We start from the raw sequence: 14,158 nt of genomic DNA, 5'->3' as shown, positions 1-14,158 counted from the left end.
GATTGAGGTTTGCCATGACAATGTTTAATAAACAATTAATCATAGATAAAGTAAAACAGTTAATAATCGATTAAATCAAATTTAACACTTTTAGAAACACATACCCACACAATTGGGGGGGGGGCGAGCAGTAGCTGCGCAGCTTTATAGGGGACTTAATAATATTAACATCATTAGTCTTATTTACATGTTTACATACATGAAAGCTAGATTACGTTAGTACAGGTGGCGCTCATCAGGATAGCGTTAAGTTCCAACGGAGATTGGTGTGGTGACGGTGGCGCTCATCAGGATGGCGTTGAGTTCCATCAGAGATTGGTGTCGTGACGGTGGCGCGAGAAATGGACACGCGGCCACGTTGGCTACGGATCCGAAGCCGTTTCTTTTCTCGGGATAACTTCTCGGAAAAACACGCACTCCGCGTCGTCGAGACTAGAACCCTAGTCCGACAAGTTGCGCGCGAACCGCGGTGTCTTAACAACCGTATTCAATTGTATTCTCCCGAGTCTCTCCTCGGTCGCACTTGTAAGACTCTTTCAAAATAGTTTGAGTCCAGTTTAAATATGAGTGGGGTCACGTGGTCTCTTGGAATTGCATCCTTTTTAGAATCCCGGGACGAATCCCTACCCACGAAGTTATTTTTGGGATCGTCACCAAGGTCCGGCATCTACAAAAGGATAAATCACCACCACCCGCATTTCGCCCAATCGTTCACTTTCAAAGTTGGTTTGGCGAAAGACGCCAGCTGTCCACCATAAAATGAAACCCTTTCCACCCATTCGGGGTGACCACCATAAAAGAAAACACTTCTCACCCATTACGGGTGAGCGTAAAATCCAAAAATAGTAATACAACAAGATTGGCAACGCGTACACAAATAAATCTAAGAAATAAACATCTGTTGGCAAAGTCGGCAAACCTCAATACTTTCTTTGTCAATTCGACAGGGGTTATAAAACTAATAGGGGCTTCTTCGGCATCCCCACAGAGAAGGAGAGCGAGTTGGATAATTGGGCAATGACACACAGATGAAATGAAGGAAGGCTCGGTGGAAATGGAGGAGATCTTGCCAGTTACAACCCCCATTCCCTTTTCTGGTTATCAAGCACCATCTTGGTGTGCTTGTAAAACCAGAGCCATAAAAGAGGGGTTAGAAGCTCGGGCGTCCAGCGCACGAGCGACCCCTAGCTAAAAGCTCTTTGGGAGAGAGCGTAGGAACAAATAGGTCATAAAATAGCAAAAGTATTTTATCATTATCAAAATTATCTTGAGATTTAAAATAATCGAAAATTTAACGTTACACGTTAACTGATCAATCTGACTCATATCCGGTTTTGAATCTAAAAAATGAAGTAGTATTTGGCGCCTTTAACTTCTTCATTAAATTCTTGCAAATGTTTTTACTAATTATCTCGATAAATTCGTCAAATAAATTGGACCATAAGTAATGCGCATAGCCTTTTCCGAGGTAAGCTTTTTTTATTTATGTTCTTTTATGAATGGGTGAAATTCGGATAAATATTCCAAAGCTCCTATATAGCGAACCCATAGCTTGAGAGATATTTGATATTTGCCACTACTCTTTTAAAAACTTGGCGCCACATTTCTTTCCATTTAACAGAGATTTTTCAAATTGCTTCTCGATGTGAAATCTGGTGTTTTTCCTCGAAACCAAAGTTTCTGTGGACTAGTGTATTTTCGTGCTCTGAGAGCTTCTTATAAATATTTTTCCAATAATTTGTTCCGTTGGTCATCATCGATGGTTGCTTCGAAAATACCGTATAGTATCTTGTGGTTTCACCAAGAGACATGGAAAAAAAGAGTCTGCCTCGTCGCTGCGTCCATGTAACATGAAAATTTTCAACTTATCCGTCATGCTCTTTCTCCTCTTGCGCATGATTACACTTGATTTTGAAAATGCGTTATTCGTGAGTTCACGGAATTCCTACTAGGATCGCTAGTGTCGCGGGTACTACTTTAAAACAAACGATTTGAATTTTAACATTATGATGATACGAGGGAGGTAGGCCAAGTTCGAAGTTTTCAGGAAACCTATGGAAGAAGCTAGGCGAGTGTTCTCGAGGCAGTCTCTTGGTTTCACAGTAGGCCATCCATTCTCACTGTTAATTGTTCTGTAGAAACTGTTTATCGTTAATTTCCGGGTAACTATTTTTGTAGCATCTGAACATTGTAAAATATGATGATCAAAATGAGCCATTAATAGACGCGGATGGATTATTTACTCTCGGGCAGAGTCAGATATTTATTCTGACCACAATGAAATTGTCAATTATAATTTGCCTAGATCCCAAACTGGTTGGAGAACTTGCGCTTTGCGTTTCGATGATAGATTTACTTAATAAATTAGACATTATTATTTTAGCAATTATTTCGGTTATTATTATGTTACCGATATTTTCCCAACAAGCTAACTAGATTATGGAAGGATAGGAAATTACAAAGAGATTACGACTGACGGACTTGCTATATCTGTTTGAAAACTAACCGGATTTCTGTGACTTGTGTCTATTTTTCCGACGCAGCCTTATCGAAGATAAAATATATAGTTCTTGGTACACAACTGCACCAGGTACATGAAGACAAAAGGGCACGATTTTGTATGGCTTAAACATCCTTTTTATTGTCAGGTACCCTGGCTCACCGGAAATGTAAAAAAGGTGTTATAATTCTTAAGAAACGGTCTTGTATGATCCGTTTGCTGTAGAACTGAAACCTGAAAGGATGCTCAATAGATTTAAGGACAATTCATTTTTAACTGTCGAATATTATAAGTGCTTTGCTTAACCTTTCTATTATTTCCTAAATTAAGAAGTATAAGGAAAGTAGGAAACCTTCCATTCAAAACTTTAAATCCGGGCCCCTTCTTGTTGTGTGGACCCTAAGAAATTTCCGATATTGCCTAGGCGGACACGCGGTCCTGGCATTGTTCGAGCGTTTTTAGAATACACACAATTGGTCGCCAATTTAGTTTCTAAAGAAATAAAAATTTAGGGTCGCAAAAAGGGTCGTTTACTTTAAAAGGAATATGCAAGATATAATCCAAGCGAAAATTCTTAATCAGTAAACAGTGGGGTTTTTTTTTTTTTACATTTTCTATGTAAAAAATATTTTACGTAAACAATTTTTGATTAAAATTCATTTCTTATTTATGCCGTTTATAATTTAAGGTAACTAGCTGATTGGGCCCAAAATTTCAAATTTAATACATTTTGAAGGTGGTGCTTAAGTTTTAATTTGACAATTTTCATGACCCGCCACATAATCAAATATTTTATTTTAAATTTAAGCTTGCATACTTTAGACTCCAGATTCAGATTCAGCACGGTTCGTACCACTAAAATGTATGTTTTAATTAATTTACCTTGAAAAAAACCCAAAATATTCGACAAGAAACTAATTGAAATTTTTAAAATTAAAATTACCAAAAAACTAAAAAAATGTAACTTTGCAAATAATTAGTTTTCGAACCCGAAATATCGGTAATCACAGTTTTTTAGTCTACTATAATATTATAAAAAGCATATTTTCGTCTAGTCTATTTCTCATAAAGCGCTGCCCGAAATTCAAATTCGCGCCATTGCTAGTGAAAACGAGGCCAAAAACGTTAAATAATTTGAATAAAAAGGATTTATTATACTTTTTTTTATTAAACGTAATGTAAGTTTTTTTAGATTTGATGGAATAATTAACGATTTTTTTTTAATTTTATCAACCCAAAGAGTTCATTTACATCCTGTTGGGAAAACTCCTTTGGCTCCTTCCAACAGTCGCTATGAAATTTGATATTCATCACAGTGTATTTGGGATGTAATTCAAACCACATAACAAGGATACAGATAATTTGTAGTCCTTGATAATAAATTAAAACGAGCTGTGATAATTTAGTATTAGGTCACAAAGTTGTTGGTTTTTGAGACAGCTTGATTTTATGCTTCACTTCCGCGATTTCTTGTTAATAGTAATGAATAACATATTCGCGCTAGCTTTGAGAATATTGCTTACAGCAAACATTATAATTTTAGGTAATTCAGCGGGTTTGGAATATTTAGCGAATTACGTGTGCAAGGATGGAATTATAGATGCGGCAACTCGAACGGAAGATGGAAGCACTTACTTATTCAGAGGTACGATACACTAACTATTTAATTAATGAATCTCATAAGAAAGGTAGAAGGTAATGCGAATTCAGAAAAAAATATTATCTGCGGAAAATACAGCGTAGAAAGAAAGTACTAATTTCAAGTTAACATGATAAGTTTCCTATTACCAAAAAACATAGAAGCCAAGTAAAGTGCATCACTTTGATAGTTGGATTTTTCTTCTTTGCTTCTACGGTGCCTACCCTATCACTTCCGTTTCCTGTTTAAAGCTTGCGCTGGCAAAAAATATAAAGTACGATTAAGACAAACATGGACGGTACCTAAGAGGCTAAGAGCGCTTTGATCAAATTAGGATCTCTTAGTTTTCTTTTAGTTCATAAATATTATTAACTTTGAGTCACATATAAATGCACCTAACCGTAGATTACCACGAATGTTCTAACAGCAAAGAGCCGAAATACAATTATGATGTATATAAAATAGTTGGAAAACACGAGTTCAAAAATTTTAATTTTATAACTTTAAAAAGCAAACTAGAAGTAGCAAGCACATACGTTTTAAATTATGTTAGAAGAAAATTTTTAATAGTTGATTTTATAAAATAAAAAGTGGTCATGCTCAAGTTGTTAATTGTTGCTCTTAGTTCATAAGATCCTGCTTTATTAGTATATTCTTCCCACGGGCGATTTGCACGTGCGCTATAAAAACCTATATTCCTCTGGCGACTGTAGCGCTCTCGTAAACTTGTAAAAGTAAGAGACTGACGTAAGAGCAACATTAAAACAAGAAGGCCACATTACTTTATAAAAAGAACTATTAAGTAAAAGAAATTGTTTTTTCTTACATAGCATTTTTTTCTCAAATTAAATTAATTAATATCGAATGATGAAATAAATGTGGTTCAGCTTTATTAAAGTTATAAAGTAGGGTTGCATTTTCTCGGTTTTCTCGCTAAAATTTAAATGTAGTCGATTTAACTCCCACCCGTGATCCTTAAACAATAATCAGTCACACTCATCGCGATATAAGAACCTTTAAATCTTTCTGCCATATCAACACCACTATTTTAACTAAAGGCGAGACATGAGATGTGGATTTGGGAATCTTTTCGTGGGTTCACTAAAACAATAAAAAAGGTTCCACTTAATCAAAATATTGTTACGTTCACGGAGAAGTACTTGAAAAAAAACCCCGCCATTTCAGTTTATATTTTGTGGTGTCATCTCCGGCAGTTTCTTACAAGCAGATAATAGAATCTAAGCATTAATCTTTTCTGGTAGCAATCACTGTCCTTTTGCCGACCAAAAACCAGCAGAAACAAATAGTTCCAAACTAAAGTACGTTTGGATATTTGGACGTCTGTAATATATATCTATCTATATATACTGGTTAGATATAAAATAGATTCTCACTAGATATCCCTATATCATTGTTGGGAGATCCAGAAGATATTAAAACCCTGGTTATTCAATATCCGGAATGGATCACACCGAGACTATCCGTTATCTCATGGATAAATATGTAAGTGCAAAATTTGCCAACAAAATTGAACTAGGGTGGATTTTCGACGATTTGGTCATATGGGCACCGCACCCTTTCATCCCCAAACCACTTTAGAACTGTCCTTTCTAGAGCCACTGCCTCAAAAGCATAACTCGATCGCAGTCCCAAGTTAGATTTTGCCCATCTGCCCACCTGATCAGTCCACATCTGACAGGGAGCTTATTATACAGTGGCGCAAATGTGGCCCAAGACGCCCACAAATTTTTATTGATCTATCAGAGATATACCGGCTAAATAATTCGCAAGAATTTCGTGAAGATCTTAGCTACGCCACTGCTTTTCTAAAACAAGTATTAAATACTGTTCTATTAGCTTTAAATAAATTAAAATGGACTGTTTTTCCATTGGCAGACGATTATTACTGGAAAATAATCAAGCAAGGCGTCGCTTTTGGATATCCGAAATTAATTAGCATGGATTGGTTGGGAGTTCAAGGACCAGTGGACGCCTCTGTCACCTGGAACGACGGATCCACGTTCATTTTCAAAGTATTTTAAAGTAACAATACGCTTAGATATATGACAATATATAAATACATGTAACAACTGATTTAATGACTGCGTATGACATGAGAGCTAAAAGTGTTTGATATTAATTATTTTCCATGCAGTGATATTTAAAAAATCACAAACTTAACTTTTTTGAGGGATTAAAATGTTTCCTATCTTTAAAATCTATAGACGTGTTTTCCAATCAAGGCTGTAGCTTATCTTTATTACTGACAAAAACTGCTGTTTATTTAAATAACAGATTTTGTCTTAAACCCTTTATTTCACGACTTAAGACATTATGTTAACCTTGGACGAATAAATACGGGACGGCTCGCCGGTAGCTTTGTTCAAGCTTTTCTCTGTAGTATCAACTTTGAGGCGACTGGTCGGTTAAAGGTCGGGCCAAAAAAAGGGGGTTTACTGGGGCGTACAGGTAACGCCATCTACTAAAACTTTTAGATGTTTTATTTTGATTATTGCGGTGAAAGGACCGTCTGTATTTACGTCTAAACCGAGGGGTAAGACACTTATGATTTTTGTGTACACCGGGAGTTCGAACTCTGCAGAGTTTACGGGAGTTCGGGAGAGTTTTCGAGAGTTCTCGAGAGTTCGAGAGAGTTCGAGGAGAGTTTGAGGGAGTTCGAGGAGAGTTCACGGGAGTTCGAGGGAGTTCGAGGGAGTTCGTGAGAGTTCTCAGGAGTTCAGGGGAGTTCATAAGAGTTCCAATAGCAAATGTACACCTGAGTTCTTGAGTGTCTTACCCCTCGGTCTAAACTGCGCAGTTAAGGCCTCGGTTATTTGTCAGTCTTCCTTTTAATACTCAAATCAAGTGGATCAGTGTCACCAATGTTTGTTGTTTTATTTTTCTACGAAAGTTAAATTTATTCTATTTATTATGTTACGAAAATATATTTATAAAAGTAATATTTACCACATCTAAAACTATAACCTGAACTTTAAGCAGACTACAGAAAGGCTTCACTCTAGCATGTGACCGAAACAGCCTATCACGAACTTGCCCCGTTTTTCCCGCGCGCCACCAATTGAGAGAAAGAGTAACCAAGCGGTCGCATCAAACTTCGTAGCGTAAAATCGTACATGTGAGCCGTCCCGTATTTATTCGTCCAAGATGTTAACTATACGTAAACCACCGTATGCAACTATAGGACAAGCAATTTAAATTTGATTGATTATCCTTGACATTCAAGGACCATTTTGTGAGAAAAAAAATGTTATATGTGAGATTCTAATCAATTTCGAACGCCCAAAGAGGGAGCAGTTGAATAAAATATTCGAAATGTGACAGGCAGAGTGTCTACTTAAATGTTTTAAGAAGTAATATAATACCAGAAAGTAAATTTAGTAAAGTGCACCTTGGAATGTTCGTACACAGATTAAGTTGTTTCTTGTTAATTGTGTTATTTGAACTGAAAGGGACAGATGTATTTGTCACGAAAATTAAAAGTGGATTATTGGCAATTGATATTGTACGTAACAATTGGGAAAAGGTGTTGTTAATATCGATTTTTTGCTTAACTTTATTAGCAAATCGTGAATAGCATAGATGAATAATGCGCGTATAATTTTATATTAAATTTTCTTCAATGTTTAAAGGGAGATCAGTATTGGCGATTCTTCAATAAAGAGGCCGACCATGGATACCCGAAGTTCATAAAGGACGGATTTCCGACGTTGCCCGATAACTTGGACGCTGCGGTGATGTGGGAACCCAACGGGAAGACGTACTTCTTCAAGGGCGACTATTACTGGCAGTTCGATCAGAGACTGGACACTCCAATCCCCCCGGGATACCCGCGACTTATAAAGGACCATTGGGTCGGAGTGCCCAACAACATTGAAGCCGCCATTCGTTGGAACGGAGGGAAAACGTATTTCTTCAAAAGTTCCGGCTATTACCGATTCGACGAAAGTGTAAATGCCAGTACCTTTCTTTTTAAAATCGAACGTGTTAGCTCATTCAAATAAGTTTATATGAGCCTTTGAAACAAATTGTATTCTTTAGGTTGTCCTGATAGATTTTTAGTCCTGCGCATCATAGATGTCGCTGGAATTTTATTTTAATGAAAGGCGAACTTCATATACTTCATTTCGGTTGGCACTATTGCTCAAGGATCTGCTTATGTTCTCAATGATCACCTGCTCAGGTGCTTTTTATAGTAGTTTTCAGATATTTGGAGATCAGTTACTAGGATTTGATATAATCTTTTATATTCCTCTAACCCAGCAATCGGATTTCAAATTTTATCTTATTTAATCTATCAACTAACCGATATGAACTACTCTAAAATAGTTGGTACCAGATTCAGTGAGCTTAACAGTTATCTGACTTAAACCTTTAATATGAAAGATCGTGAGAACAATTAAAAAAAACAGAAATTAAATTTCCTAAAGAAATATAATTAGTCAAATTTGTAATATCGATAACTCTGAGGCAACCAAATCTGCTCGCCTTCTGTGAATCAAGACTAGTTTTGGTTTTATAATATCTGCCTTGGATTTTGACTAATATTAGCTGATCGGAAAATATCGGAACGCAAATGCAGATAATCTGATATCTGATTTATAAAATCTTTGCTCGGATCAGATAACGCAAAAGCAAAGTAGAAAAGAGTCACAATTTGTGAAATTTACTACAAAAGAATTAACTACCTTTCCTTTTTAGATGTTGTACCGAATGAAAGATTCTGGTCTAACGTTTTTTACCGAAATTTCTAGGAAAATCAAGTCGTAAGAGGATATCCATGGTCAACATCTCAAGAATGGTTTCTGTGTCACAATATCACAACTGACGACGTTGAGAGAGAACGATTCGGCCGGGTGAAGGCTCAAGCCTCAAGTAACAGTTGTAGTTGCAGTTGCAGTCAGCCACCTGCCAAATACCAGACGAGTGAGAGTACGCCAATTTTATATTATTTGTTTACTGTGTGACAATTGCGTAAAAGTGAATTAAAAACTACACAATAGCCGCGTTCCCACTAAACTCTTGGGAACCGTTTTAAAACGGTTTCGAAAATACAAATTGTACAATTTTACTGTCGAATGTATTTATCGTATGGCTATGAATACATGTGATACAGAATATGTTCAATTTTAGCTTTCGAAACCGTTTAAAAACGGTTCTAAAGTGTGTAGTGTGAACATGGCTTAATAGTTGAAAAGGTTGAATATTTTACTTGTTCTGAATTAAAGTGACCGTTAATAATGTCCGGATCTTAGCCGTGGAGGGCAAAGGTGGGAAAAATCCTCCCATTAATTTTTCTCAGAGTTGGCAAATTTAAATTGATTAGGCGAAATAACGCCTTTTTCCACTAAGTTGAGTTCCGCCAATACGTTAGGTAAGAAATCGAAAAGGTTCGGTGCGATTTCACATTATCAAATATTTTAATGAAATATAATATGTTTAACAAAAAAAAATCAAAAGTCTTGGATATATTTGATTCTGTTATTTCTGTAAGCTGTGGTAAATTTTAAATTAATTTTACAAAAAGACAGTTAGGATATCCGTTGAGTTTTTTTACATTATTTATTTAAGTCGTATAAAGATAAGAAAAGACAAAATAGAAAAGTTGACTGCGTTTGAGGTGGTTTTTTTTCACAGACGTCATGAACGGAGAGTTGAAAACGGAATTAGAAGACCTAAAAAACGGAATGCTGGATATTCAGAAGACGCTTCGATCCATGCAAGCCAAACAAGAAATCGAGCGTTCGAGGAGGATCAACGACGAACACGCTCTTCATCGGTCCAACACCCCAGACTTCACTTTCAACGTTAACAACATTCCGGAATTTATGGAAGACCGTGGGCACGAGGCTGGTATATCGTTGGAACGGCTCGCCGTAGGACCTGCCAATGATGGGCAACAACCACACTCTGCTGGACACGAATGAACAAAAAGACTTCCAGGAAAAACTATTTTAAAAGTGTTAAAACCTTTAAGTTAACATCACTAACAAACATCATATTAAAAGTTGATTTTATAAAATAAATAGTGATTTGGCCCAACTTGTTAAAATGTTGCTCTTACGTCACAAGACACAGCTGTATTAGGATATTCTTCACACGAGCTATTTACACGGCCGCTTAAAGCATCTTTATTCCTTTGGCGACTGTAGCGCGCTCTCGTAGGCTTGTAAAAGTAAGAGACTGTGACGTAACAGCCACAATAAAACAAGAAGTCACGCTACTTTATAAACAGTACTATTAAATATTTTCATTCTTTTGTTTAAAATAAAACTTGACGTTAATTTTCCAGGTAATCCACGTCCATTGTCTTAGCCAAGTCATGCATTATTGACTTTTACATAAATTTAATAATTTCAGAAAGCCTCTCTCATTCTGTACATCCTGAGAGCTGATCGCACCAATTTTATTTTTCCATTTATCCAATCTTATTTTCGGGGAAAATTGCCTGGTAAACAGGGGAGTTGCGAATAATTCTATTGCAAACATTTATTTATTTCTTGGGTTAAAATTGATGTCACAGGTAATAAAAAGTTAATTCAACGTTTAGTCAGTCCGTAGATTTCAAAAATCAAAAGTTATTAGACTATTTGTTCTGCTCATTCCGTTTACCTTTAGATCTGAAATAATGCTGCAATTGCATTGTTCAGATCCTCCAAGCCCTCACGAATTCCATTTGATATATTAAAGATTAAACGTTGCTGATATTCATTATGCCAAAATAATTTGGAAAATCATGAAGAAGGCACTTTTTCATTACATTACCAAGGCCCAAGAAAGATTTGCTAAAGCTCGTGGGAGAAATGATTCGGATTAACTTGGTAGGCTTCAAAAATGTACTTTATATATTTGCTCCCGACATTTTGTGGGTGAGAATGGGTCAACATAGGACCATCCTGTCCCAGAATCATTTAAAGAATCATTAAAGAAACACTCGTGCCGCTTCCGGCTGTCATGTCTTGAGCTGTAAGAAAAGTGCGGGTCGGTTTTCGCGCCACGGCACTGTTAACGACATCCATAAACGCGCCCTAGTATCTGCTGGCGTGCCATCCATCCTCGAGCCTCCTGGCCTGTCGCGGGATGATGGGAAAAGCCCTGATGGCATGTCTCTGGTCCCTTGGGCAGGTGGAAATCCCTGGTGTGGGATTTCACCTGCACTGACCCTCTAGCGCCATCGTATTGGAAATCTTCTTCGTCAGCCCCTCTCTGGGCCGCCATCCAGGCTGAAAACAAGAAGAATTCCAGGTACGAGGGCCTAGAAAATCGATACCTATTCAGAGCCGTTGCCATTGAAACTCTGGGCTCCTTCGGGCGCGACGGCTTGGCATTGGTTCACTCCAACGGTCGGAAAATTCTGGAGGTAACTGGCAAGACGCGTTCCGTCGAATATCTCATGCAAAGAATCGCGAACGTTGTCCAAAGAGGCAATGCGTCCTCGGTATTGAACACATTTCCTCCGGGGCCTCGCTAGTGGAGTATCTACTCACTATTCATTAAACGAGACTTTTAATAAAAACAACAATTGGGCTGAAAATATTAAATTTAGTTATTTGTATAAACATTTTGAAATTAAAATTGAAGGAAACAAATATAATAAAACTTTAGAAGGAAACACAAGGTACACTAAATTTGATTGTACGTGATGTTTATTACAGCCTACCTTTTACAAATTTCATTATTTAACAATAAAAATTAATTAACAAGGGTTACAACACTAGAAGCGGGAATGGTGAAAATTCAGTCTGTGGGGAATCAAATTCTTCAGAAGGAATAATGAACCCGCAAGTAACATTAAAACTGATGATTGAATATATGCGCTCTATAGTCAGTCGTATAATGTTAAACTCAATCAATGATTTTAGGAGAACAAATGAATAATTTTCAACCTAACGAAACATATATAAATACGACTTCCAAAGAAAATAAAAAGAAATCTACATTATCTCCAACCCTAATTCAAGATGTTAACAAGCGTAACGGGAAATCAAAATTAACGCAAACCAATAATTAAGATCTACACAAGACAGAAACATCCAGTGCTTTTCAATTGGCGTCCCATATAAGTGGTACTCCAGTATTTAGCACTGAAGTTTTCAAGGACCTAAGGGACAAAATTGCGACTACATGTATCACCAGCAGTATTTTTTTGACGAGATAAAGAAAAAAGTAGACATTGTTCATAAAGATAATACTGGAGAGCTATGTAAACCAAAATGAAATTGAAGAACTGAAGATTGAAAAGGGTAATGGTGAAGCTCAAGTAGCCACCCACGTACTTAAAATTTTGGTAAGGAGCATAACAGGAATACTGAAATATACTGTCGCATATTTTCCTAGCAATAAGATGTCTAGCAGTTCGCTATATAGCATAGTTTAAGGATCTATATGTTAACTTTAAATGAATGGAATAAAAATTCTACCAGTTGTATTCGTTGGTACCAATATGGAAATTATGAAGCAATTTACTTAGTGTTAAAAATTAGCCTATTTTTAGTCATTTTAAGGTCGAAAATACGAACTTATGTCAAGTCGGCCCAACCATATTTCGGAGTAGGTCCAATTTGAGTTGGACATTTTGACCATAAAAAGTGAGTTGGGTCAACGGCTGGATTAGTTTAGGTATAAAGGGTTTTAAAAATATTTAAGTCAGAACCCCTATTGAATAGGTGTTTCTATAAAATACGGGAGGTCAAGTGACAATGTTTTGTCTAGGTCACTTAGCTGTGGCTGTTGAAGGTAGAGAGCACGCGCTGCAGTCGCGAGAGCCTTCGGAATCTAAAACCCGCGTGCAAAACTCGCGTACAAGTAAAGCACTTAAATAACTAATTTTTATTGTTTTATTTTATAGAAACACCTATTGTTTTTTACCCAATAAGTTATAAAAATTGCGCTATGAAGTTTAAAAATAAGTATTAAAATCAAACAAATCGAAACCCTAAATAGGTAGTTTTTCAACCTTTAACGTCTTAATGCCAAACTATGAAGGTTTGAAAGGGGTTTAAATATAGACCCTGATTTGACTTATAAAGGGGTTTAAAAGTATTCAAATCAAAACTCCAAGTGGACAGTTTTTCAACCTCAAAGGAATATATTGAGCCTTAAAAGGGTTTGAATAAACCCTATTGGAGATATTTTCTGCAAATACATGTACATAGAGGGTTTTTTCTATCTTTAAAATGTGTTAAAAGAGTTTCCGAAGATTCTTTGTTCATCGGTTTAGATATCGCCTTTAAAGGGTTTTGATGCTTATGATGACAATAATTTTTTTTAACCCCTAAGGATAAAAAAAAATCTAAGCGTGTATGAGACGAATTAGTCGGAAATTGCTGGTAAATTAATCTTTGGTCTGGCGTATTTTACATGGAAATCCGTTTAATCCATACAACTTTCAAACGGTTCAAACTTTAAAAAGAAAAAGACTATCATCGGCGACAATCCTCGGCGAATTGACTTTTGTCAGTCGTTGGTGAACAGAGTAGACAATGGCTTCCAGTTCGAGAGTATTCTTTTGGCATCCGACGAGGAAAATTTCTCAGGTACTAAATATGCATAAAAATCGCGAGTGGAGCTAAAGAAACAAGTGCGCGACTTGTGTTAAGGCTCATCAAGAGCAATTTTGTCTAAACGTCTCGCGTGGCATTATCAGCGACCATTTAGTTGGACCTTACTTTTTTACCGCCCAGGTCCAGCTTCCTATACGTTTTAATCGGGAAAACTTTCCCAAATTACTTGAAGATGAATGTGGTTTTTACATGAAAGAGCACCAGCCCATTTCAGTCGAGATGTAAGAGCTCACCTGGATGCCTTGTTCCGATTGATGTGAATAGGATGACGTGGACCAGTAGTGTGGCAAGCATGATTTTCCGATTCAAACCCGTGCTAATTTTTTTTTCTGGGGTCACTTGAAAGACGTATTTTACAAGGCGGAAGAACGAGACATTGATGCATTCGATTTTGAACATTTCCTGTAATTATTGTTAATGGTATCTTTAAATCTTATT

At 36.6% G+C, this 14,158-nt stretch overlaps 1 protein-coding gene across 1 annotated transcript; it reads left to right on the top strand.

Moving 5' to 3' along the window:
* The first annotated feature begins 1,033 nt into the window (after positions 1-1,033).
* LOC149945581 (uncharacterized) lies at positions 1,034-10,165 on the top strand. Its single transcript, XM_090176619.1, has 6 exons — positions 1,034-1,124; positions 4,044-4,145; positions 6,036-6,172; positions 7,790-8,107; positions 8,912-9,089; positions 9,795-10,165. Exons 1-6 carry the CDS (start codon positions 1,034-1,036, stop codon positions 10,082-10,084), a joined length of 1,116 nt encoding a protein of 371 aa, XP_090032745.1. The 3' UTR covers positions 10,085-10,165.
* The last annotated feature ends 3,993 nt before the right edge of the window (positions 10,166-14,158 follow it).

The sequence above is a fragment of the Leiobunum rupestre genome, chromosome 5, assembly GCF_980474605.1.
Source record: "Leiobunum rupestre chromosome 5, qqLeiRupe1.1.hap1, whole genome shotgun sequence".
Lineage (NCBI taxonomy): Eukaryota > Metazoa > Arthropoda > Arachnida > Opiliones > Sclerosomatidae > Leiobunum > Leiobunum rupestre.
Note: the sequence above shows the minus strand (reverse complement) of the source record. Positions and strands in the feature narration are given on the sequence as shown.